The 26,365-nt window shown below is 46.9% G+C and overlaps 2 protein-coding genes across 5 annotated transcripts in view; one reads left to right on the top strand and one right to left on the bottom strand.

The window, feature by feature from the left end:
• Nucleotides 1–683: 683 nt before the first annotated feature.
• Nucleotides 684–12,047, top strand: FGF16 (fibroblast growth factor 16). Its single transcript, XM_069867924.1, has 3 exons — nucleotides 684–1,043; nucleotides 6,834–6,937; nucleotides 10,106–12,047. The coding sequence occupies exons 1-3, from the start codon at nucleotides 779–781 to the stop codon at nucleotides 10,349–10,351; spliced, it is 615 nt and encodes a 204-aa protein (XP_069724025.1). The 5' UTR covers nucleotides 684–778; the 3' UTR covers nucleotides 10,352–12,047.
• A 5,321-nt stretch (nucleotides 12,048–17,368) lies between these two features.
• The window catches only part of ATRX (ATRX chromatin remodeler), a 478,294-nt gene continuing 469,297 nt past the window's right edge, over nucleotides 17,369–26,365 (bottom strand). For all 4 annotated transcript variants that reach the window (XM_069867767.1, XM_069867766.1, XM_069867764.1 and 1 more), the window contains 5 exons: nucleotides 23,386–23,535; nucleotides 22,439–22,564; nucleotides 21,724–21,819; nucleotides 21,035–21,163; nucleotides 17,369–20,315 (listed from right to left, as the gene is read on the bottom strand). In XM_069867767.1, the coding sequence (XP_069723868.1) occupies nucleotides 20,037–20,315; nucleotides 21,035–21,163; nucleotides 21,724–21,819; nucleotides 22,439–22,564; nucleotides 23,386–23,535 (780 nt within the window). In that variant the 3' untranslated portion in view covers nucleotides 17,369–20,036. The remainder of the gene's footprint in view (nucleotides 20,316–21,034; nucleotides 21,164–21,723; nucleotides 21,820–22,438; nucleotides 22,565–23,385; nucleotides 23,536–26,365) is intronic.

Raw genomic sequence — 26,365 nt, forward strand, 5'->3', positions numbered from 1 at the left:
GCTGGAGCACAGGGGGTCTGGGAGAGGCTGAGGGAATGGGGCTGTTCAGCCTGGAGAAGAGGAGGGTGAAGGGAGACCTCATCGCTCTCTGCAGCTCCTGAAAGGAGGTTGTGGAGAGGTGGGTGCTGGGCTCCTCTGCCCAGGAACAAGCGATAGGAGCCGAGGAGACGGCCTCGAGTTGTGCGAGGGGAGGTGTAGGCTGGATATCGCGAAATATTCCTTCTCCGAAGGGGTTCTCGGCGCTGGGACGGCTGCCCAGGGCGGCGGGGGAGCCCCGACCCTGCCGGGGTTTGAAAGCCGGGCAGGCTCGGGGACGCGGTGCAATAACGCGCCGGTGCGGCTGGACTCGAGGATCTCGAAGATCTTTTTCCAACCAAACCATTCTGTGGTTCTCACGTGCTATTTTTGCACCGTTTGGGGGGCGACCGAGCCAGCCCGACCCGTCCCGCACCCCGGGGGCGGGCGGGCTCCGTTCTGCCTCGCTGCGATGCGTAGATCTCCCTGCCTTCTTTTTTTTTTTTTTTTCATAATAAAAGAGGGAGTGAAGCCGGGGTGGGTTTACACACACACATAGCCTGGATCAGAGAAAAAAAAGGGGTGGGGGGGGAGGGAAGAAAAAAAGCCGTAGCCAAAGGGGATGCCAGCGAGGTGTGGCTTGCATTTAAATATCCAATATGTCAATGTAAGGGGGGTGCGTACGTATATAAAGTGGAGTTGGCGGCGGGGCGCGGGACACATCCCGGCATGGGAGGCGGGCTCTGAGGGGCTCTGCGCCCCCATGGCCGAGGTGGGCGGCCTCCTGGGCGCGCTGGACCCCGAGCTGCACGGCTTCCCCGCCGCCCTGCCCCTGGCCGACTCGCCCGGCTTCCTCAACGAGCGCCTGGGGCAGATCGAGGGCCGGCTGCAGCGGGGCTCCCCCACCGACTTCGCGCACCTCAAGGGCATCCTGCGGCGCCGCCAGCTCTACTGCCGCACCGGCTTCCACCTGGAGATCTTCCCCAACGGCACCGTGCACGGCACCCGCCAGGACCACAGCCGCTTCGGTAAGCGCCGCGCCGGCAGGTGCCCCCGTACCTCGGATACCCAGCCCCTCCCGGAGCAGCGAGCCCGACCGCCTGCCTCTAAACCGTGTCCCTCGGCACCTCATCTACCCGTCTTTTAAACCCCTCCAGGGATGGGGACTCCGCCGCCTCCCTCTGCCACTGTCCGATCACCCTTTCGGTGAAAATTTTTTCCCGATGTCCAGTCTGACCCTCCCCTGGCGCAGCTTGAGGCCGTTCCCCCTTGTCCTGTCACCTGTCGCTTGGGAGAAGAGCCCAGCTCCCTCCTCTCCGCACCCTCCTTTCAGGTAGCTGTAGGGATCGATAAGGTCTCCCCTCAGCCTCCTCTTCTCCAGGCTATAATTAAGGATATAATCAAGGCTCCTAAACAAATGCGCTCACTCCGCAGCGATGCGGGGGTTTTTATGTCCAATTTCCTACTCTCCTGGCGCTCGGCCCTTTTGCAGGTGCACAAAAACCTGCCTTAGCAGGGGAAAGAAAATGAAATAAAAAAAAGGAAATTTTATTAAAGAGGGCGCCGGGGAGGTGGACGGCTCCAGTTGCGCCTCTGAAGTTAGCAGGGAGGAGGGAAAAGAAAGGAGAAGGCGTGCTGGCAAAAGAAGTTCCTAAGTCTTTGGGGACTAGGGATTTATTTGGGTTTTGGCCTCCACAGATATTTGGGAGCTGATTTACTTGCCTGAATTTCATTAGAAGAGCGTCTTTCCCAAAGCAGGCAGGGATCACTTGGCTGGATGGGTGTCAGAAATTCAGTTTGGGAGGTTGTTGGAAAGGAAAGGGGAAGCTGAAGAGGGGGAGATACTTAGGAGTCCTCAGAAAGAAAGGAGAAGACGGAACAATAGGTAGAGCACTGTGGATTTACCTTGCCACCAGGGACACAGGAGGAAGACGGCAGTGCCCGTATCAGTGTCACACCAGAACGGGGATCTCTAATGAGACTGTATGTAATCTTCAAAAAATGCATCCCAAGCCACAGGCTAAGTACAGTAAGTTTGAGCACAGCTAAGAAAAATTCCCACTGCTTCAACATATGGTGCAGGTGTCTGTGTAAGCTATCAACGGGTCCCATGCCAGTGATCTCAGCTATGTTGTCAACAGGTTGCTAGAAGTGCTTGCAAGACTTTTTATAGTTTTCAAGTGATTTAACTCCTCTGTGAAAGAAATTCTTTTTTTTTTTTTTTTTTTTTTGGCTTTTACTTATTTGCAGCGGTCCTTTCTGACACTTCAGAACGCTGTGGCTGCTGCTATTGTTGGTACTGTAAGGCAGGTTTTTGGAACAATTGGAGAAGCTTATCTCTGAACTGCGCTTTCCATAAACACCAGGTGTGTGCATAGCATGTCCCTGCTTAAGACAACAAGAAAGTCATAACCTGAGGGTCAGTCAGGTACTAATATGCTCAAGGGGCAAGCGTTCTTTAATTACCTCCCCAAAGACACTCGTCTTTTAACCTTTCGTGCTGCAATACAGGATGAGTTTCCATGTTAAAAGAAACTGAAAGCAAACCCATTGCATCTGTTTGGGTTTAGTTCAATCTGCCACGTAGTGATTCTGTCAGTTCTTTTTACTTATTCTTTATACAAGTAAACAGCCAGTTTCAAATGGCAGCATTTGTTCCTTCTTTTATGAAGGCTCAGTAAAATAAGTGTGTTTCCAAACAAACTTTGGAAAAACGTGTTGAACAAGCTAAAACTTTTCATGAATTCTGCACGCTTAAGCTTAAGTCACACAGTGCATTCAATAAATCGAAACACTGGCATTCTCTAAGTGTTTTAGCAGTCAGCATCCAGCTACATAAACTAGACCAGACTTCAGATATAAAATATTATAGTTTTCTGCTTCAGGGTTTTCCCAGAGGCAGTGTAAAATAAATAGCTATTTGTTGTAATTGCACGACAAAGCCCCGAAGGATTAGACTGGAATCCTCATGTTCAGATAAAGTTGGACTAAACTTCGCTTCAGCAGAGACTCAGAGCAATAACGTATTGGCACACAGTGCTCACCATCTGCATTCAGTAGCCATGAATATTTATGTTCCAGTGTTACTGGTATGGTTCGTATTAGGATGTCATGTATCGATGCATTCCTAAACTTTGCATGCAGCAGTCAGAAAGCGTAACTTATTACAAGAATAGGCAGCCTGGGTGATTCTGGGGAGCTACAAAACTGCATTGAGGGATACGGAGCTAGATAGGGTTTCCAGGGTAGAAGTTTAGAGCTGCCTTCGATCTAGGGGCATCTGGGGAAATACTTAGAAATCCAGTATGCTGGCTTGGTGGATCAAGGCCACATGGCTGGGAAGGTGCTCCCTTATATCATGAGCAGATATTTGTGTGCTCCATGAAGCTGCAGATGAGATACAGGGTGGAACCAGACTTTGCATCCCTGTCTCTTAATACTGGAAGGGGTTCAGGAAAAGACGGACAATTTCTGCACCCTCCCATGCACAGCCTTCCCAAAAGCTACCAGATGTGCGAGACATCCAAGTCTTCCAAAGAAGAAGAAAAAGAGCCAAAGCTGTGATGATGCAGAACAGAGCACTGAGGTCCTAATGGCAAGGGCTAAAGGGAGGGATTCTTTTATACCACTACATTCAGGGGATGTGGCCACAGGACACAGGGGAGGTGGGAGCACCCACACTGCCAGAGCAATCACAGTGACTGTTGCCTCTCGTCTGTTGAGGACTGGAGCATTCTTAAATAACACCTGTCTTTTGGAATGTGATATTTTATACTTGTAAAAATACAACTCGTGCAAGAGCAATGGGGTGCAGCTTATTTTTCCTAGAGGAGGCTTAACACAAAATTTGGTGAAGCCCTCCAGGACTGTTGGAAAAAAGCTCATTGTCTCACTACAGAGGAGCTCAAATTCACTCTCTGAACTGGCAGCTCCACCTAAGACATTGCAGGAAGAATAAAGTGTTTTCAAAAATGATTCTGTTCTCATTGCATCTGCTAAGAACCTTCCTGTACAAAAAAACCCCAAGGGACGGTCGAATTCCAGAGGGGGTTTGGACTGGCATTAGCAACCGTACGAGAATCCTTCTGAGAATGAAACTGAGATGAATTTACCAGCAAAATCCCTGACAGGAAAAAATGCACCTTTTCTGTCTCGTGTCTGTTTTGCAGCAGCATTAAACAAGTCGACACCCAGAGTGTTACTCTTAACTGCAAGCAAGGAAAGAGAAAAGTCGTGAGTGTGTACTGCAGACTGATGTAGGCAGTGAATGAAACTCTGCTTGGGTACAAACCTGCCAGTGGATTTGTAACACAGTCTCCCAGAGAAGCTGATGAAACCTGTAGAGAACGTTTTGTTGTAGATTTCGATATTCAGGCCATAGGGCACCTGTTGCTGAACAGTTGTTGAGTTTTGCAGCCAAAGCTTTACTTTTGTAGACATTAATACAACATCTGATGTTTCTGTAGCCCTGCTCCTGAATACAGTCATGTAAGAAGAGACAGGTGCAAAGGGCTGAATTGTTCTTTCAGGGATGGTTTAAAGTAAGGCGAGAGTGTGCGGGTCTGGCTGTGGCAAAGCTCAGGAGATTATTCAGTGCTTTGGTGGTAAATGAATCCAGTTGGAGTCTTAATCAAACCTCTCCAAATGTTATCTAGAGCAGCTCAAGGAACAAGCAGAATTAATAATCAAAGCAAGAAAAGAGAGGCAAGTCCCGGGGGAATGAAAAAAGAAAAAGGAAAAGGAAAAAAAAAAGCATATTCTACCACAAAAACACGCCACTACAACTGGAAAGAAAATTCTTGAGCTGGCCCCCGTGGCCGCTCCCTGTGCTGCTGGAGATCAGATGTACAAAGCTGCAATTTTGTCTAGCAATTGGAGTGAGTTAAGGACAGGATGGATATCCGCCCACATTTTTCCAGCCTTCATTCTGTCTCCTGACTTTTGTGGGTTTAAGTTACATTCTTAATACTCTCTCAACATAGTTGTCTTTCCCTGCATGTCTCTTAAGTGCCACTCAAAGATCAGAAAAGGGCAATATTGCAAGGGATGTTGTCAGATGAGATTGTTGTGGGCACACCTTGAAGAAATTTCATTTGCAAAACCAGCAAGTGTTCTCCCAGTCTGCGCCAGGCGAGGGGTGTCTCACCCACACACTCAGAGAAGGGGGACGCTAATGCTGCTTCCAGGTTGCTCCTTATCGGGTCTTAGGAGATGGGGCTTCACATGCCACATACAGAGTGTGCTTGTGGGTTTACTTAAGGAAAGCTCTTTGATTCCTTACCTCAGGCATCCCTTAGTTTCTAAATGGTACCTGCAGCATTTTCCTGCTTCTTAAGGGTGACAGAAAACAAATCAATTAGAAAGAAACATGCTGGTGCTGAGGCCTGTGTTTGTACCTACAGGAGGGGCCATCTACTGCTCTCTGGTTATCAGGTATTTCTCACTTGAACATCCACTTGTCTCCAGCCTGAAAAAGACTCTCCCATTTCTGGGTGTCTCTGTGCTCATTTCTTGCTTTATTTGTTTTTGCACTCTCTCTCTAGTTGTCAATCATCCCTTCCTCCCTGCTTTCGAACAGTGGCTGTCATCATTTTTGTCCTTTAGGTGGGAAAGCAGAAGCACCCAGCAGTTCAGTAACTCCCTCCACAGGTGAGAACCAGTGGGTAGCAGAGGCGAAGACCACTCCCCTCATCATCCTCCTCTTCCCTCCCTGTTTGTGCTTCTTTTCAGAGAAGAAAACACAATAACTATTGGGGAGCGAGCAAAGCAGGGCCAGGGTCCTGGTTCACCTCCCTAGCTTGGGAAGGCTTCTGGCATGGCCGAAAGCAATATGTGTCCCCAGGACGGGGCGTATAGCTGGCCATACCTCAGCCTGGAAAATGTCTACGCTGGCCTGTAAAATATGTTTTCTGTTGCTTGCTTTGTCTCGAGGAGTTGCAGCTCCTGAGTCTATATTTCATTTCCCCCCCGCCAAGCACCTGTTGGCTGCAGGGAAGGCTGGATTCAACACATGAGCCCCAGAGCAGGCAGGGCAAAAGGAAGATAAAAGGAAGATAAGGTAAAAAGACTCATTCTTGCACCCAGCTTAGCTGCCAGCACCTGACAGATGAGTCTGTTGAGCAAAGGAGGACAGAGGTGTCCATTGCTGTCTATCTGTCCTATATTTAGGCAGCAATGCAGTTATCCTCTGAGACTTATCACTTCCACGCCTGGCTGAGCAGAAGACACATACCCCAGGCTGAAGGGTGACCAGGAGCTGCGACTGCCGCTGAAGTCAGCTGGCTCAGGTGGCCGCTCGTCATGCGGTGATTTTAGACTCAAGGCATACTTTTAAGAGGAGCTCTGAGGGGTAACCTGATCAGAGTGGCAATTTCTCAGGACTGGATGTTTTGGGAGCTATATTAAGATACCTGGAGCCATGCTAAAGGTTAGAGTGACTATGTCCTCCTGTCAATGGAGACGTCTTGTCTAGTCATTAGATGGGATGGTGAAAACCCTCTTCCTTCCTCTGCTGCTACCTTCAGGCTAATTAATTCAGCACTGGACACAGGAAGAGACTGCCCGTGACTTGTAGCTAGGGACTGTGTGATACTCAGAGTCTAATTGTCCCGACTAACACCTTCAAGAGGTTTCCTAGAGTGGAAATCAGAAGATTGCACGCGTATGGGACTATGGGTTTAAGAACTGTGTTGTTATGAATAAGGAAGACAGGGATATAGCAAGCTCCGCAAGGATTAGGAAGGGCTGGTTCATGTTTGTCACCAGAGCCTGGTGTCGTTTCTATTCTCTGTATGATTTGGACTTCTTTTCTCTTTTAGGGATTCTGGAGTTTATTAGCCTGGCAGTGGGACTGGTGAGCATCCGTGGGGTGGACTCAGGACTCTACCTCGGCATGAATGAGAGAGGCGAGCTGTATGGCTCGGTAAGTTTAAGGCTTTGTGCTGATTCCTACACCATATAACAAACAGCAATAGGGGCTGCAGGACCTCATCGGTGTCATGAGCTGTGTCTGTTTCAGGCCTCCAAAGTCCTTGGGGTCCCACATACCTCCATCCTACCCATGATGCCACTGTTGCTACAACAGAAATAGGGCTGCAAGTGGAGGATACACTGGTGCAGCAGGAGCCCACTGCAGTGCCCAGCATACAAACACTGCTCTTAACAGATGGGTCACAACACAGGTCTAAATAATTGGGTGGAGTTGCTTCCCGCAGGTTAATTTAACTCAATTCCTAATTATTTAACTCGACTCAAAATAAAATAGCTATTTTAAGTTATCTAGAAGAATCACCTCTCTTCTGAAAAATTCATTGCATTTCTCAGAGCTGGTTTTAAGTTTCCTTTTCTGCAGCTGCTGTGCGTCAATGGTGCCTTTCCTTCAGATGCCCCATTGCCTTTAATTCAACCCATCACCAGTGCCTCTTTCTAGATCACAGCACCACCTTATGTTAGGATACTGATTTTTAAGGAGGGATCACAGTAAATTTAAAATGAAACAAAAGAAACCAGTTTTAAATCAAAGCAGAAGGCACATACTTCCTCTAACCAAATCAGATCAGTCCCATAGCGTAGAAACAAACTCGTGTACTCTGCACATAACAAAGCCTTCAGAAAACCTTTGCTTAGCAAGCACTAACAGTAACCACAAGTGTCTATCATCTTTCCTTCTCCTGTTCCTGGACTACCAGAGACCCTTTCACTATTTAAGATGCAATTACTGATGTTTATAGGCAATAATCAAATTACTAGCGTGCACTGATAACCATTCTTTTCCCTCTTTATTTCTGTGATAAAAGAAAGTTAAATGAGGAGACAGAGGTTAAATTGAAAATCTCCAAGACAGATAAAAAGTAAAGTCATTGGGATTCCATAGAACACAAAAAAATCTTGAAGCGCACTTCAGAGAGCAGGGCTGGAGTCTCCACCCACGCAGCAGCACCTCTCTTTTCAGCAAATTTATTATTTCCCTCTGTGTTAATTTTGCCTGATCTGTGTGTTGATATAGCCTGAGCCAGCCATCCCCGCAGTGACACGTGGAGTTCCCTCAGGACAGACAGTTTTTCTGCCTGTCCTGCTTAACCTCAGGCCATCGTTTCTGATAAGCTTTCCACAGATTTCAGAAACACAACTAACAATTAAAGTAGCAAAAATTGCAGGCAGCAACTTGTGCGCTGCCTCCGTGGCATAGGGCTCACTGGGGACTTCTCAGGACTTGGAAAGAAGTCACCCCTTGTGGCGATTTAAATCACCTCTTGCATCACCTCAAACTCTCCAAACATTTAACATAAACACTGTACCTCCAAACAGCCTGTAAACTGAGGCAAAGTAGCAGCACATGAGTTCAGCTGGTCAGCAGTTTCCAACCTATTCTGAGTAGATGGCATCCTAGGCGAAGAAAAAAAATAACCTATGTTTATTGATGGTTCTGGGAAGAGAAACCCACAGTACCCAATTCCCTATATCTCAGATGGCACGGGCTGTGGCGTAGGCTTTTGGAGGGCTCACAACTCACCTCAGGGTTTATTTAATTAGCAGCAAAACATTCAAAACAGGTTCTGAGTGCAGGTGAGCTCCTGAATCATGTTACAAAACATCTACTGCAGGCAATAACATTTACTTAGCACTCTGTGTGCTGCAGATAAGACACATTCCCTACCCAAATATTTTACAGTGGTAGGTACAGTGTTTATAATATAGCATCCTATGGTTGCAGTCTGCCTTTCATCTGCAAGGACTCCCACGCCCCCCAGAAATCCCCTGTAGGATGGGACGGGATGGCAGGATCCTCTGCAACACAGCCTGGTGACACTGGCAAAGCCATTTGTGTCCTTGCTGTGGTTGGGCATGGGAGAGATGGGAGGGAGAGGAAAGGGGTGATGGGCATGAACAGAAGAGCCACCATTGAACAACCACCCACCCAACACAGGATGTGCCAGCTGGGGGCACATGGCACACACATGCCATGGGCTGGCACACACTCATCACCTCATAGAAGTGCTTCAGTTTGGAAAGACCTTCAAGATCATCTAGTCCAACTCTTAACCTAACACGTCCAAGTCCACCACTGAACCGTGTTTCAAAGTGCCACATCCACACATCTTTTAAACACTTCCAGGGATGGTGACTCCATCACTCCCCTGGGCAGCTGTTCCGGTGCTTAACTACTCTGTCAGTGAAGAAATATTTCCTACTATCCAATCTGAACCTCCCCTGGCACAACTTGAGACCATTTCCTCTCATCCTATCACTTATCATGTGGGAGAAGAGGCCAGCACCCATCTCGCTACAACCTCCATTCAGGGAGCTGCAGAGAGCGACGAGGTCTCCCCTCAGCCTCCTTTTCTCCAGGCTAAACAACCCCAGTTCCCTTAGCTGCTCACCATAACCGCGTGCTCCAGACCCTTCCCCAGCTCCATTCCCCTTCTCTGGACGTGCTTCAGCCCATTAACATCCTTCTTGTAGCCAGGGGCCCAAACCTGAACCCAGGATTTGAGGTGCAGCCTCACCAGGGCTGAATACATCACCTGTCGCCGCTGTAAATCTTCCCTAAGGTTAGACATCCCTGGAGCAGTGCTCCCCATCCAGGCCTCCTGGGGACTTGTTATGGCCTCACATCACAGCTACCTGGCACTTCAGAAGATGAAAGGCTGGAGGAATGCTTTCATTCATGTTGCAGTGTATACTATTATGTGCCTTGAACCTTCAAAGCATGGCCACCCCAGCGGGCTCAAAACTCACACTCCAATCATAGAGACCTGGCTGTCAGGTTTAGAGTTCTGCTATGTTCTTGTTTGATTATTTTATGGGGCACCTTTGCAAAATGCACACCCACCTTCTCCTCCTCCATTTGTCTCCTCTCTCTCCTCCAACTTAAGAAGTCTTCAGGTCCTGGCTTGTAGGGCTTGTGCCCGTTTCCAGCTCTTACTCAGGGGAAATATCCCTGGCAACACAGTCCCCATCCTCAGAGGAGCCAGGAGAAGGTACCTGGGAGAATTATAGGAAAATGAATTGAAGGAAGAAGGAAAAGATTTCTCTTTTTTTATTTTTTGACATAAATGTCTTTTTCTTCCCCACCTCTGCCCCAATGCAGAAGAAGCTCACACGGGAGTGCGTTTTCCGAGAGCAGTTTGAAGAGAACTGGTATAATACATACGCCTCCACCCTGTACAAGCATCCTGACTCGGAGAGGCATTACTACGTGGCTCTGAACAAGGACGGCTCCCCTCGTGAGGGGTACAGGACTAAGAGACATCAGAAATTCACTCATTTTTTACCCAGGCCTGTGGACCCTGCCAAAATACCTGCGATGTACAGAGACCTCTTCCACTACAGGTGATGTTTCTCGCAGCTGCCCGTCAGTGTACATACTTGGGCTCCCAAGCTTTTTCCCAGAGCACTATACTAGTAGTCATTCCATCACTCCTGTAAGCATAGATGACATAGGAAAGCACTTACATTGAATTCAGACACTGCTGTTCCTCCTTGTTTCAAGCGTATATTGAACCTGAGTTATTTATGGGGATGGGGGTAGGGGAAGGGAGGGGACCCTACGTATAATCGCTCATTTTTGTTCACTTACTTTACCCGGTGGCTACAAGAGAGGCCAAATATTCAATGTTACGGTTGTTTAAAGGAACAAGCAGGTGAGCAAACCTGATCACTGGGGCTTGGTGGGGCGGGAAGAGGGAGGTGCAGAACTAAAAATGAAGAGGAGAAAAGAAAACAAAAGACCACAGAACTGCTGGGCATGCTGCTGCTAAGCTTGAGATGGTTTCCTGCGGAGTAAAAGCCTTTTGAATGGTACCTTGCTTAAGCAGCTTGGGAGTTTGCCACAGGGATGATGCTACGTGGACTGGTCCTGATGTGTGAGGGTTTTCCTGCTGTTGGGGTGGGAATGGGGCAAGGAGCATTATTCGGATGTAAGCATGGATACTGTGCATAAGGACAGAACTATTTATAAAATGTATATGATATTTATTTTATATATTTATTTATTTCAAAATAATTTTATTTTTAATGAGAGATGCTATGACCAGATTTTCATCAGGAAGAATAAGGTCCTACTGAAACAGGTTAAAAAAAATGAGATTTAAGAGCTTATCGGCAATAAAATTGTCTTTATATTGTAGATTTCTTGCTAGCCCTTTTTTTTTGGCACTCTTTACCAATTAACTCAGTATTTCCCCACCAATATGAATATTAAGACCATTTCTAAAAAGGCTTCATATGGTAAAGATAAATTACCTTAACCTGAAACTCTTGTACAAGGATGACATTGAATTATACCTGGAATGGACCTTGGAAGCACGACCCCACTGAAATGACCATCTGGGTGTCCAATGAGCCATCATTTCCAAGGACTGCAAATCCAGCCCTATCCTTTCCCCTGATAAGAGCAAAATAGGTCCTGGGGCTACGCCAAACACCACACACGGCTCGTCATTTGTAGCCGTTGGATGGGACTGACCCGGGACGTGTGTCACCATCACTGTGCAGGAGGAACCTGGTGGGCACAGTCGGCATCCTCGAGGTTCCCTTTGCCCCTGCGGCCCCGACAGCCTGGGAAGTGCTGGCGCAGCTCTCGATGGGAGACACAGGCAGCTGAGACACTTCAGCACGTGACGTAGCCACTGCGGATTAACCACCCTGTCAAAAATCAGATGGAGAAACATTTGGAGCATCTGCTGAATGTTTGGATGGACTCATCATTCCTGCAACAAAACCACCACGTCTCACATGAGATTTACCTGAAGCATCATGGAAAATCAATAAAGTCCAAAGCCCAAAAGCAATTTTAAAAACTCCTCATTTTTGAGCAAGTACCGTGGATGAAAATCATCCCTGCAGGCAGTGCTCAAACAGTCACAGCTGCGTGGTGTTTTCCTCTGCAGAAGCTGCCTGGTCACACAGTCCCATCATCTTTCCTGTACCCGGGGCAGCTCCTGCCTCTCACCGAGCTCAGCCAAACCTGCCAGTGTTTCAGCAGCCCTGAGCCAGCCCCACGTTCCCACCCACGGCTGGCACTGTGCTGGAGAGCCACAGCCTTTCTCCAGTCAGGCTGGGGACGCTCACGGTGGAGGCTTCGTGCTGCAGCTCATCTGAGTAACCAGCACAGCCCTGGGTGAGTCTTGGCCACGAAGCTGCCCTTGCTGCCTGCTTGGGCTGGTGCAAAACTGCAGGGGAAGCTTCCAGGAATTATCCTGGTTTACTTTTTTCACTTATGATCAGGAGTGACGAATTTTAGTACAGGGTGAGAGTGGGAGCATGTTGTTGTACAGGCACTTTGCAGCATGGGTATGAACTTGGTATGAAATGTTGCTCTATATAGCGTGCAAAAATCCACACTGATACAGATGGAGCAGCTTTGAGTTGGAGTTCTCTGTATCATGGTTGCATTTTCACAGTATTGTTTCTCAGTCTTCCCCCTGCAAAGCAGTCGAGGTAAAATCTCGGCTCCTTTGGCTTCCATCCATGAATTCCCAGAGCGATTTCACCGGTCTAGGGATGGTCCATAGCAGCTTCTTCACAAGCTGCACCACTAATGGAGCGGCAGCCGTGGTGCCCAACCCTGCTCCCAGACGCCTCTTGCCCTCTGGGCCACCCTCCTGCATCCCTGCCGTGTCCCTTTGCTGTCCCAGGGGGGGGAGGGGGGGGGCGGGGGGGGGGCGGGGGCGGGGGGGCGGGCCAGGTGCAGCAGCCACCAGACGATGGGATGTGGATCACAACGAGGAGATTACAGGAGCTTTACCTTGAATGATCCAGACATGAAGGAATTTAATCTTGTGTTTGAAATAAAAAGTGTTTATTTACCTTCTTCCTCTGAGTCACTGCTGAAACATCTCATCCTCAGCTGCCACATCAGGAGCACAATTGCTCCTGAACAGTGTCCCAACATGCACTTTTGACCTTCCCTCACACAAAGCGAAACCCCTCAGACCTCAAGCTTTGCTCTGCTCCTGGGATGATCCTGCCTCCTTCCAGCCAGGGCTTTCCATTACACTTGAAAATAGATCTAGTGGTTAAAAGCCTGCTCCTCTTCTTCAAAATGAAAGTCAAAACCTGATCCCAGCGATGCCAAGGACATTTTTCACCAACCCAAAGGGAGCTGATTCAGCCTGTGGGGGCAACGCGATGGACTCGTTTGTCTGATACCTGAACTGGGAGCACCCTCGGCAGAGCCTCCGGCTGCCAAGGGACACGCAGAGGCGAGAGATGGTGTCAAACTCCTACCCAGAATCTGAGTTCAAAAATAATGTGCTTGAAAACAACAAAATCCACAAAGAATTTCCTGGAAACCCCTTCATAGAGGTTGGCGTCATCTCGCACACAGGGCATCCTCTACAGGGGGAACTCAGCATTGCTGAATCCCACCCAAATGGTTGCTTTCAGCAGGAATTTACTGGGTTTGGTTCTGGTTCAACAAAATACTTGAAGATGCAAGTAATCTGACTGACCTGGGAGCTTAACAGAAGCATCATTAACAACCGCAAACTTCAGCTGCATTCTGAGTGGTGTGTGGAGCCATCAGTGATGCGCAGCGGGTGTTTCCATGTGGATGCGCGTGCCTCGCCTCTCCAACTTGTCCCTGCAATGGAGCGGGATGTCACCTCATCCAGCCTTCACCCCACCAGCTGCCACTCTCTCTGGCAAAAGGCAACTGGAAATGCCGACTGCTTCTTGGGCTTGGTGGCTTTTACAGGGCTAGCAGATGGACCCTGCAGCGGGAGCAGCATGCAGTAGTGGTGGTGGACAGAGGACGAGCCCCAGGGCCTCCTCTGCTCCTGCTGGGAATGTTTTAGAGGAAAATATGTTTGCGATGCTTCAACCTGAGAGACTCTGTCCTAAATTACCTAAAGAAAATGTCAACGTTAGGGATCTCAGCTCATGCTGTTTCCACGCACTTCACAGTTACAACAGCCAACTGAAAATCTTCCCCTAAAGGGAAGGCGAAGGCTCTGGTTGTGCAGAAACCTCGCTGCACCCTTCACCCACCCACACACAGAGCAGCTTTAACCACAGAAACCACAGGTCTGAAGCCACCACAGTAAACGGGACAAAAGGCTTTGCTTTCAGCCCCTCTCCTTCCACCCGAGAGGGGTGGGCACATTGTAAGGGAAACATTATCTCAGGAACAGCTGTGCAGAGCCAGAGGGAGGAGGTCGGTGGCAAAGAGGCAGGCAGTTTCCCTGAGTCTCACTACAGAGAAGTGCAGAAACCGGGAAACCCTCTGCATGAGGCCAGCGCTGTGCTGAGTACACACCACAGGGCGAATCCAGCAGGAGTGTCCGTCTCCCCAGCTTTGGTGTGTGATCTGAGGCACCGGGACAGTCTTGGGGACGATCAAGGAGACAGATCTACAAGGGTCAGTGCACGTGTGACCTTAGGGACGTCCCCACAGAGACCCTGCTGCCTGCAGGGAGCTCTCTTGGGTGGGACAGGTGGCTCAAGGCTCATTTCTCCATGAGGGGGAAGAAGCGGAGGCTCCAGACTTACCTCCTGTGGAGAAGGCGATGGAGAGCCCGGAACTGCAGTTGGAGTCCAGAAACTCTGTGCCAAAAAGCAGGGAAGATGCCCTTCTGGTTAGGTACAGGACGTCTGGAGAGATGCATTGCAGCTGCCAGCCCGCGGCTGAGCTGTTCCTGAAAGGGCACCCAGGGATGGAAGCATCCCCGAAGGAGAAGGCCTGAAATGCTCATTGACGGTGCGACGAAGGTATCTGCATCCCATGGGATTGCGCCGGTGGTAGATGAGCCCTCATCCAAAGGGCGATGTCTGCTCCCACAACCCAACAGCTGGAGTCGGCTCATACTCAGGGCTTGGCTGAAACACCAACTGTCCCATCCAAGGAAGCATCTGCGAAGTCTGAGCAAAGTCCGGCTTCAGCTCAATCCAGAAAGCTTATAGTGACAAAGATGCTGCAAGGAAATACAGTGAGGTTACTGAGTGCTCCTACCAAGCCACAGGGCACAAAATACAGCAACGGTGCTACTTGGGTTACCTGGTATCTCAGCACCATTTCTTAACCGGTAGATGCGAGTAAGTTATTTCTTAGCTCTTCAAAGAACAAAACGGGGCCAAGGTCGTGCTGGAAAAATCTCTTGGATGGGAGACAAGGCAGTAGGGAACCTGTGCTGAAAATAATTAGTGGGCAAACATGCAACGTAGGTGTGATGTGCTGCTTCTCTGGGTGCTACAGGCACGTGGGCAGCTGTTGAAAGAGAGACGCGCTCAGAACCGCAGGCACAGAGCTCCTGGGACACGGTGGGACGCAGCAGGCAGTGCTGCGGGAGAAGCGCTTTCTGCGGCCAAAGCAGCGCAAATACCCGGCTGAGAGGGTAAAAACAAAACGCCTGCAGCCGTGGGGGGAAATGGACATCAAAATCCAGCACCGGGGCCTGTGATCTGCACACCACCAGCAGCCAGTACGGCAGCGTAAAGTGGAATTGTAGGAAGGAACTTAAACCAAGAGCACTAAGTCATGCACTAAGGAGCAGAAGACTCGATTTCTTTTTTGCCAAAGCAAGTAACTGCTTTGGAGAAGTGAAACTCTCACCGTGTGAAATACCTGGATGTCGTCTCCTACCTGTGCTGGCTGGGCTTCAGTAAAAGACCTGCAAAGGCCATTTCACCAAGGGGTCTCGGGCTCTTCCCTCACTGTACCAGAAAGCCTCTAGCATCAAGATGCCTGCGCCCAAGCGGGGCAGATAAACATGTGAGACACAAGCGCCTGCTGCTAACGGGCACCAGCCGGAGCCCACGGAGATGAGAAACACGCTTTGTGCCATTGAATTATAAAAGTAGCTGCCACCACGGGCTTAGGCTCCGATTACTACCCCAGGCATCAGTTACCATTTCACATTCAGCATCTCCAAGAGTTTTCGTGCACGTCGGTCATTTCGTGCACGTCGGTTGCCTTGGCACGTTGGCCAAGGCAACGTTTGGTCAGACCTTGGCAGTGGCTGAACACAGACCCGGGGGTGATGCCCTCCCCTGTGCTCCCCTTCCCTTCTCCAGGGCAGCCTCCCCATCTCAGCCCTTTCCCAATGCCCTTCTTTAGCCACCACCTGCCACCTCATCCCCACACACGCAGGGTCCTGGTGCCAGGACCAGGAGAGAAGTGGCTTCCTACGCATCCGCCGGGCAGGGGCTGGGTGTGCAGGGGCGACCCAAGGTCACCCACAGCAGGAACCACTCATCCCGCCCGCACACCGCAGACGGGGAGCTTCTCCAGACCCTTTGCTGCACAGCACGGGGACTGAGAGCGCCAGAGGAAGGATTGCGCACGCCTCTGAAACTCAAACCACAGCTCACTCCCAACCTTTCCCAGCAGCACAGCTCCCGAAGCCTGGGCAGCGTCCTGCTGGTGCGCCACACTCCAACCCATCTCCAGGGAATACTGAACAGCACATACATGGGGTCTCAGCACCTGAGCAGGTCTGGGAAGCTCAGACACTGTGCGCTTACGTGGCTGACGCTGCAACACCAGCGTTTCTCCAAACACCTCCAGCAGGGAACGTTTAGGACCTTTGTCTTTCCGTAAATGTTGAAAACGTAAACAGCTCCAAAACCTTTTGCTTGAAATGATGAATTTACTTTCATTTACTCTGCTCAGAGCAGTTCTGCTTTCAAGGTAAAGACAAAAATCCACAGGGTGAGCATTTGGCACCTCACGGGCTGCTCTGCCTGGGGACTCATCCCAGCCCGACACCAACAGCCACCACGCAGCCTCCGCCCCACGTGCTGCCTCTGCCAGAGCTTCTGGATCAACTTCTGTTACACGAGTATCTAAAAGCGCTGCCCGCTCCGCCCCTTGTAGCACAATCTGGTTATTTTCACACAGTCACGACTCCCACAGCATCTGCCCCATCCCAGCGGCAGGACCGGCTGCAGCACCAGCAAGGAGCCACAGAAAAGCTTCAAGCACAGGGAGTGAGTGTAGGAGCAGGTTTAGAACACAACTGTCACGCAATTTTCTTTGTGAAGGGGTCTTTTTGCCCAGCAGGTGGGATTTAATAACTAGGAAAGGGAGAACAATTATGAGGTTAAAACATGCAAGCACGTTATTCTAATCTGACCAAGCGGAGTTTCACCTCACTCATAACAATTTTTCCTTGCTGGGCAATAACTCCTCTTCATTTGTAACAGATTGGCTGCAGAAGCTACAATTAATTCATGTAACTTGAGACCTGGACCACAACTCTTTTCCCTAAATGAAATCAATGGCAACATCCAGCAACGGGCACTTTGCTGTAGAACAAAACACGAGAGCTCAAACTCAGAGCACAGCGCGGTGCTCAAATGACACGTTCTGAGCCTGGATCCTCGCAGCGTTAGCGAAGGCAGCACAAGCCAATGATGTATTTTGGTCACTTTATTAAATGAGATATTCAATAGTTTAAGTTTCAACTACTAAACAGCACTCTGAATGGTGAAAACACAGATAGGATATCGTCATACTTGAATACTTCTTCTCTTTAAAAACACATTTCCAGTCCTTATATATATTACAAAACAGCCTTAGAGGAAGAGGTGACACCTTGTCTATAGCACTTAAGATATTTAATACAGAACTGAAAAGCCATCTAATAGAACCAAAGGCAAGTCTTCACAGCTGTATGATTTCAGCAGCCAAAGCTGGTTGATGGACTGAAACATTACTATACAACTGGGACAAAACATATACAATATCACAATACTAAGCAAAAACGCTTTACATCCAAAGGAATAAACAGGTTACAAAACGTGGAGAATTTTGCAGGCAAAACTGTATTACAAGCAACATTTTTATCCGTCATCTTAAGCCATTTCACCTAGTTAAAACATCTAAAACAAATATAAAAATGAGCCTTTTATTATCTTACTGATGTATGTTCTGTCTTTAAATATTGGTTAAAGCTCGATGTTATACTCAAAGCACATTGTTATGCGGCTAAAATGTCAAGTGAGAAACGTGTATGCAAAGTGGTCCAGGTTTTATCTCAATGCTTATCTTTGATTTCTTCTTATGTGTTAGTCTGCTGTTATCCATAGTTTTGTCCAGAATGAAAAAAAATGTGCCTTTAAATGTTGCCTAAAACTTCCACATTTAAGTCTTTGAGTCACTGTAAAACTCCACTGAACATTCCCAGGTTTGGTAAAAAGTATTTCTCTTATTCACAACACGTAGCGATATCGGTGAGAGTTGCCCAGAGTACGTTTGCCTTCAAATCTTTGTCTCAAGAGTCTCACGTTTTGTTTCTTCTCGGGTGAACGGGTCTCTCTGCTCCCCTCCCCCCAGATTGTATCGAACTGTAGAGCTGGCAAAGCATGAGAACACACCAAGGTTCTCTCCTGGTACCTTGTAATAAGAGAGTCCAAAACAGCAACTTGTAGCTGGGTTTGCAACAGGTCAAACAAACTCTGTTCAGATCACAAACCAAGTTTCAATCACAAAATGAAACAGCGCGCAGGATTTGCATATTTAGATGCAAACCCCACTTTTCCAGTCAGGGCAAGAAGTCAAACTCCTGCAAGAAACTTCACAGAAACCAAAGCAATTTCAGTTCATGTCAGCATGTCAGAAGAGTCCAGCGATATCTGGAGCAAACGCCTCCGTCCGCTCCTCTCTCCAGAGTTCTCTGCAGCCGAGACACCGTTGCCTCAATGTTCCTGTCACTTTTACCCCCAGATTATAAAAGTTTGGGGGGGGCGGGGAGGGGAGAAGAATCAACCAAACGATATTCAAAGAAAACCCCTATTTGTACTTAATTAGATCTTCACGAGCACAAAATGTGTGGGTAACTAGAGTGGCTAACGATATAGAACAAACCAGAACCTTATCTCTGGTCTACTTTAAAAAAATACAAACCAAAAACCCCAAACCAAAACCCAAGCTCTTTGTGCACTAAGTCATGTTTCAACACAAACGAAAGGGAACGGGGAGGAGTGCATAACCAAACCCTTTGCCTAGCGGAAGAGAAGTTGTCTCACTGTTCTGGCAGCTCTGGAAGTTGCTACAGCGCGTTCTTTGCTCCGATTTTAAATCGGCAATGGTTCTGCCATTTTCAAGTTGTCCGTATCGCAGGGTTTGACCCTGGCCACCACCACCCTTGTAACCTCCCAAATACCAGGAATTCCATTTTCTTGGCCCGTCTCCCATTGCCGGCAATGGGAAAAGACAGTAGCACCAGCATTAAGGAGTTAACAGAAGTGTGCTTTGTACTGGACTCCGCATCGAGTGAATCAGCGTGGGAAGGAAAAACATCTCCCGCTCTGAGATCACCGTTTGTTATTCCATCACATAGAACTGATAATAAAAAATGGCAGAGGACAGGGGAAGAACAACCGCCTTCCCCAGTCACTGTTTAAGGCTCTAGACGCAGTTTCTATAGAACTGCACGACTCGCAAGTCTCAGAGCATAGCATTTCAGAACCCTGCACTCAATTCTGTTTCAAAGAGTACTTGCTGTTCCTATGTTCCATTCAGCATAGATGATACAGTTTGAGTCCAGACCTCAGTCAAAAGGAAACGAGGCTACTTCTTATGATATTCCCACTCATATAAAGAAATGGGTAAGCAGAACAGTATTCCGTAATTTGAGGAATCAACTCTAATCAAGAACTCAGCTGTGTACAATTCACACATGGTTTACTGAAACATACAGACCTGCAGTCCTTCCTAAGCCTCTCGCGTCTGGCGACCGCCTCGCAGCTGCTAAAAGCGAGCATCAGAGTTTAGACAGGAAACCTGTGGAGATGCTACTGTTACGGGAGGACTTGTTTTCACTGAAAACAACTTGTTATCTCCTGTACTCAACGTATGTAAGAAGATTCTAGGCAACATCACTGACAACAGGGAAAACACAATGTCCTATTTAAACAAAGCTGGGACGCTAACATGGAACATGGCATTAAAGGGGACCAACCAAACTCTTTTTTTTTCTTTTTTTTTTTTACAGTTGAGTTCTGTTAAGCCATTGATTCCTAAAAAAATAAAAGTTCTTTCTCTGATTTTAACAATCCTTTCGGCTTTTAGTGCAAAATCACATTGATTTCCCTTGGGAAGGCCCTGCATTTTTGCCTCTCATTGGGGGTGGCGCGCGCTGCAACGGTGGTGGCTGCATCCCACTGGACACTGACTGATACATTCCTCTCATATCTATCTGTTGGTAGTTGGAAGGATTCATGATTAAATTTGGAGGCTTTGGCATCATGAGGTGACTCATTGCTGCTTGCTGGTACGACATCTGCTGCTGCTGCTGCTGATTGTACTGCTGCTGTAGCCTTCGGTTCATGAGTATCCTCTGAACACAACCGATTAACTGCGGAGGGAAAGCAGAGCGGTTACAACTGCACGGCCCATCTCAGCGCCGCAAGTATCAAGTTCAGAGCTAAAATCGATTTGTTAGGGATGGCGTGGCTGAAGGGAAAAAGCCCCCCTGTTATCCCCATCACTAATGCGATGGCATTCACCAGCTGGTTACTGCAGAAACCATTTAGTAACAGCGCACGGGGCTAAGTTCTCCTAACGACTCGCCTGCTGGATTGCAGGCGGCATTTCGGTAGGTTGCTATGGCAACAGGCACTACACTGGGAAATCATTCCCAGGTATCGATTACACAGTGTGGTTACAACGCTGTGTGTCGGGTACCATTCCTCCTCCCTTTGGAAGCCCCCCCTGCGGACTGGCACTAGGTGTTTGTTTGCTGCATGCAGAACTCTTCCCATCGACACACCCTGGGTACCTTTCAGGTTTGGCAGAACAATTCTAAACTAAAGAGCCGCTACCCGCACTTCTGAAGATTTGTGCTTCCCGAGCTGCTCTCTGGGAATCAGGTTTCTCTTTAAGCCCCGTGACCTTCAAGCAAACTACTTCAACAGAAAAATCCGTCTTTTTTAAACAAACTTCTCACGGAGTCTCTGTACACACTTTGTTATGAACCTAAACATGCACTTCTATAGACACACACACACACCAGGCCCGTCCTCAACATCCCAGCTCAAACACAGGAGCTGATCAAATAAAATATCGATATTTTACCATCTGTTGTTTAGTAAGGACGTCGTTGTAGATGGCTTCTCGGCGCTTGACATCAAGCTCCTGGCTCGCCTGCCTGCTCAGGGCCAGGGCCTGCACTTGGCTCTCAGTCAGCGTCACGTTTTCTTTCCACTGTAAAAGATAAAAGCCCAAACCTTCTTGGCACCAGTCGTTGTAACAGAAGCACAGTGGTTAATTGTGGTCTCGCCTCATGTTCCAAGTTGCATCAAGAGTTAAAAAACAGCCCAATTTCCAGTAAATGCAAAACTGCACTTCACCAGAATTGAAACTATGAGTTATTAGTTCTTCTAAATGCTAATTAAGGTAATAGGCCTCTGGAGTACTGGGACTAAGCGAGAAATGCGGTAGCCCAAGATAGATAAGGTCAAGATATAGGAAATGCATCTTATTTGTGTATAATTATTGTTCTTATTTGTAGAAAACCAGCATTTTCAGAGCATGGTAAATAATTGTGGATCTAAACTGCTAGCCCTCTAAGACTTTGTCATCTAGATACCATCAAGTGTTACTGCAAGCTTCAGGGATAAAGGTCAATAAAAACTGGAAATTATATTCATTAATAGTGCAAGTAATTAGCTGAATGACCATATACAATAGCAATTTATTTGCCTGATAATGCGGAACATTTTCCCATCTCCTGATCTAAACCTACAGTTACCCTTTCCACTCACTATGGTTGAAATAATGTCTTCAAGGGGCTGAATTCTTGCTGCAGTTACGTTGTTGGTAGCTTCCACAACCTTCTCTCTTCCTTGATTAATCAGGTCCTGAGAAAACACCGGAAAATTAATTAAAAAGCACAGATACAAAGAACACATTTGTTTGCGAAACTGTTATAAGTTTTCTTCATCTGTGCCTTGTGTACCCAGGCTTTTCTTTTTCCTCTCAATTTGCACAAGTCAATAAGTCTAAGCTTCCACGCAGCTGAATTTTCAGCAGAGAGGACTTGAAGAGCGTGTATAAATCTGCCAGTTCATATACTGGACAGTACTTAAAACCACTATTTTTGTACCCAAAGGCTTTCAGCTCATGATGGAAGCGCTACATTTCTACCCAGGCAAATTCTCTGCGGTATTGACTCTGATGATGTTACAGCCTCAACTCATTCTATGTGCTCAAAATATTACTTGTTATGCTAAATTGTCTATTTTAGCCTACTACTGGCATACACTGTGTAACATTCCCAAGGCGCATTCAACACGGGTCTCCTTTATTGGGCTCTTCGTTCGAGGGCCTCGGTTCTTTAGCAAAGGCTCCTCCCCAGACACAAGTTGGTATCAGAAGGAGACCGTGACATAAATACCAAGATATTTAAGAATTACATAAACTATTATTTGCAACAGAAAAACACAAGCAGGCCTACAGCGACACAGAGACATCTCTTACCTCCAGCTGCTGATTACTCATTGCTGACAGCGCACCCAGATTGAAAGGTATATATGGTGTCTGAGAGCTGAAATTGGTGGGAAGCATATTGGTCCCAGCTGTCATGTTGAAACGCATTGTCAAGCCCTTAAAAACAGAAAAAGCACTTATATTTGAATAATTCTAGTAACTCATGGTTTATTAGCAGGAACTCATAATTTATTAGCAGGAACATAAGCTCATCTCCCATATGGACTTCTCATAGGGCAATTTCAGTGCTTGTTGTATTACATATTCTTATTTATTCTCCCTGACCTTCTCCCACCTCTCCATTTCATTTGTTCACTCAGGAAAGTCAGAGGCAGTCGATACATCTGCCTTCTGTATTTCAGGTTACTGACCAGATCTGATACCAACTTTGCCTTTCTAGAAGTTCTCTGCTAACAGACTCCAGTGACACCATGTTACATTATTCCTTTTACAGTTAAAAAAACCCCAAACCTGCAGTCAATTTACAATTTTCTTCCTTCTACCACCTCCTTAAAAAGCAAATAAACAAGACACAGGGGATAACAGGGGGAAAAAAAGCAAGCTTTTAGGTCCCTTCTGGCAAGCGCTCATGTGGGATCATGGAAAAAAAAATCTGAAATCAACTTTGTACCTTTAACAGAGCTAGAGCTTTCCATCAGATGGTAAAAAGAGAGGTATTAGATAGGACAGCAGTGGAACTTTGTTGTGGAATAGAAAAGTGTGTGTAAAATGAAAATATCAAAGAAAATACACACATGAAACCACCACTGGCAGAGCAAACAAGACATGGTATCTCCATTTTCAGAGGTCAATTTGCTTTACATATCCATTTCTTGGCCTATAAGAAAATTAGTTTCCCCCCCAAAATGAAACAGTAAGTGGTACTTAGATCTGGAAAGGTTATTTTCATATATGGAAACCTGACTGGACAGCTTTACCTTCTTTTCTGCTTCATATTCTGCCCATGCTGCCTTCCTTTCTTCCTCAGTAAGCTCCTCTTCCTCCTTATGGTCCAGGAGTGAATCGTGTTCGTGATAGCCGACTATGTACTCTTTATGGATCTGAAGCAATTCTGCTAGAATCGTATCCTGTTCAGATGAAGTGACGATAAAACAAGGAGTCACTCGGTAGCCCAACTGTATTTATTCTCTGTGCATGTTTACCTCCTTGCCATAACACAGCTTCGCAAAGAGCAGATGGGAGCGCTTTACAGCAAAACAAAATTAATTCATCATTTAAAAGTACAATTTTGTTCTGAGGGAGGGAATGGATTAACAATCTGCTGCAGAGCTGACAGCCCAGCCACTTAATGAACCACAGGAATGCTCTCAGATTCCACAACAATAAATGCAGTTGAAGAACCTAAAAAGAATGGAATGTGCTCAATGATTTTTCCTTTTCTTAGGCTGGATACCTGAGAGGACCTAGCGCTAGTCTGCGGCTATCGACAGTCTGCAGCTGTAATCTATAAAGAGCCACTCTCCTGGATTTAAAACACTAAGCAGTACCTTGACCCATCAGCTGCCCCTCAGCATTCGACAGAAAAAGCTGCTTTCTTAAAACTCCTAAGGTACATCTCGGGATAAACAGTCCCCACCCATCTGGACTAAGAAAGGTCAAATCACTGCTAGGAACTGGATGTGATCAGCAGGTTGCAATTTAGACTCTGTATTCCACAACACCCACAGTGTTTAATTGCTTTTAAGGTTAAACAATATAGTTACAATATCCTTTATAATAACAAACTACCCTGAAGGTTTTGTTCACAGGCACATACATATATCTTTTACGTAAAAGAACACTCCAGTATACCTCAGCATTCAGTCTAAGATTTCGGACACAAAACAAGATACACCAATCCTGTTAGTGGTTTTAAAAATGCAGTGTTGCCAGCATGTTGAGTATTTCTTAGGTAAAGTACAAACAAACCAGCTGTAACCAAAATATTAGGTTGCTGCTGCCCTTGCCCAGACTGCAGATGACACATTGCTATGGACCATCGTCTCAAAAACGGATATTCAAAACAGGGAGAGAAAATGAATGTGGAAAGCTGTTATTTCGAGGCAGGCAGCAATGGTTTTCCAGTTGTCATTCTCACAGAGTGAATGTTCCAGTCTCCACGGTTTTTCAACGGTGATACCTCTGTGTTAAAATAAAGGTAATACTGCAAAGGATAAAGAAACCCACACTAAGACTGTGAAACGCTGCCCTTGCGGAGTCCCCTTTCGGTGATAATTGTTGAAGCTGGGCATCTTTTAAATGCAATTGGATCATCAATAAGCCTGCGACTCAAGAAAGCTTCAATGTACCTCCAGTTCAGTCTGGGATCCATCGAGACAATGGGTTTGTGTTATGAGCTTTTGGGCCACTCCTGCAATGAATTAAGTGCACACACTACATACACCGCTCGGAGGATTACACGAATACAGACCCACCCCACATCGTGTCCTTACCCTGCGAGGCGTTTGTACAAACAGCAACACAAATGCTCCTAACTGACATTTTCCAGTCTCAAGAGAAAAAGGTTTGGGAAGAACAGCCTGCAGCCACCAGCAAACAGATTTTTTGCAGCGCCACTGGAAGCCTTGCCCAGCCACAATAGCTACCAAGAGTCATTTGTTTCTCCGGGTGTTTAAAACTCAACCGTGTCACACAATTATAGAAACTGGTCTTTGGTTCACCCTTTTATGATCTGGTCTCCCTAAATTTCCATCAATGCTTTGATCGCCAGCTCCTCAACAGCATCTTCAATGTAAAACTTACATGACTAATGGGCACAAGGAGCAAATAACGGCACTTGGGGGCAGCGGGAGAGAAGGCAGAGAGAGAAAAGGGATGCACTGACAGGATCCGATGGCAACATCTAGAGGGAGTGGGTGAAGAAGCCAAGAAGCTACTACGGAATTAAGTCAACCCAACTGAAGCGCTCTCAGCACCCCGTCACCTCGCATCGGCATGCGGGGGGCTCCCGCACACACATCCGCATCGGTTTCCATGGCAACGCTACTGCTGAAAACAACACGGGAATATAATCCACACTCACTCAGCCAACGGAGGCTTCAGAATGTGGCTTAAATTACATCCAACTGCGTGTTTGCTTTTCTTTGTCTAAACTTTATTTTGCATTAACTTTAATGACTGAGCTTGAAGACTGGGATATGGAAGGTCCTGCCATTTAGTTTAATTTTACAATGAAAAAAAACAATAAAGTCACCTTACCAACCAAAACCCCATCAGAATAAGTAGAATCATAGAATAGTTTGGGTTGGAAGGGACCTTAAAAACCATCCACTTACAACTCCCCCACGATGGGCAGGGACATCCCACTAGATCAATAACTATATCAGATCAAGTAACCCTTGTCATTTGTTTAGCTCATTAACAGAACAACAATTATCAATTGGCTTGTAAGAATCTAGATTAAATCCTGATGATGAATGAAAAAAAGAAGACATACTGAAAAAAGGTTTGGAATTTTCAGAAAAAAAAGGCTTGTCTTTTTAAAGTCATGATGGAAATTAAATGCTATGGAGAGATGTATTAGAAAGGAAATCTTCAGTGAAGGATTGTGAGTTACTCTGTATTTCATAAACAAGTTTTTCTCAACCAATTGAACATTTAATACCAAGGTTAAAAATAAATTTAAATAAGCAGCAAATTCTTCCAATTTTGAGGTCAACAGCCTTCTAAAATTCACAAAATCACCTCCCTCTAAAGAACTACAGTAAAACACATGTCCTGGCCGTGTCCTGAGGTAGTATAAAATAATGATATACTGCATCCAACTGAATCCCAACTATTGTTTTAATCTGCTTTTCCAATCTGCATTACATGACCTCAACCGAGCCATGCTTTTATTTCAAATAAAAATGTGACTGCGACTCCAATCCACCGAACACGCTGCGCTGGGGAAGGGGC

This window comes from Phaenicophaeus curvirostris, chromosome 13, assembly GCF_032191515.1.
Source record: "Phaenicophaeus curvirostris isolate KB17595 chromosome 13, BPBGC_Pcur_1.0, whole genome shotgun sequence".
Lineage (NCBI taxonomy): Eukaryota > Metazoa > Chordata > Aves > Cuculiformes > Cuculidae > Phaenicophaeus > Phaenicophaeus curvirostris.

Bases quoted from the DNA above. Each gene is read 5' to 3' on its own strand.
- FGF16 (XM_069867924.1), top strand. From the start codon at position 779: ATGGCCGAGGTGGGCGGCCTCCTGGGCGCGCTGGACCCCGAGCTGCAC. The intron at 1,044-6,833 runs GTAAGCGCCGCG...TTTCTCTTTTAG, and splicing joins CCAGGACCACAGCCGCTTCG to GGATTCTGGAGTTTATTAGC. The intron at 6,938-10,105 runs GTAAGTTTAAGG...GCCCCAATGCAG, and splicing joins GAGGCGAGCTGTATGGCTCG to AAGAAGCTCACACGGGAGTG.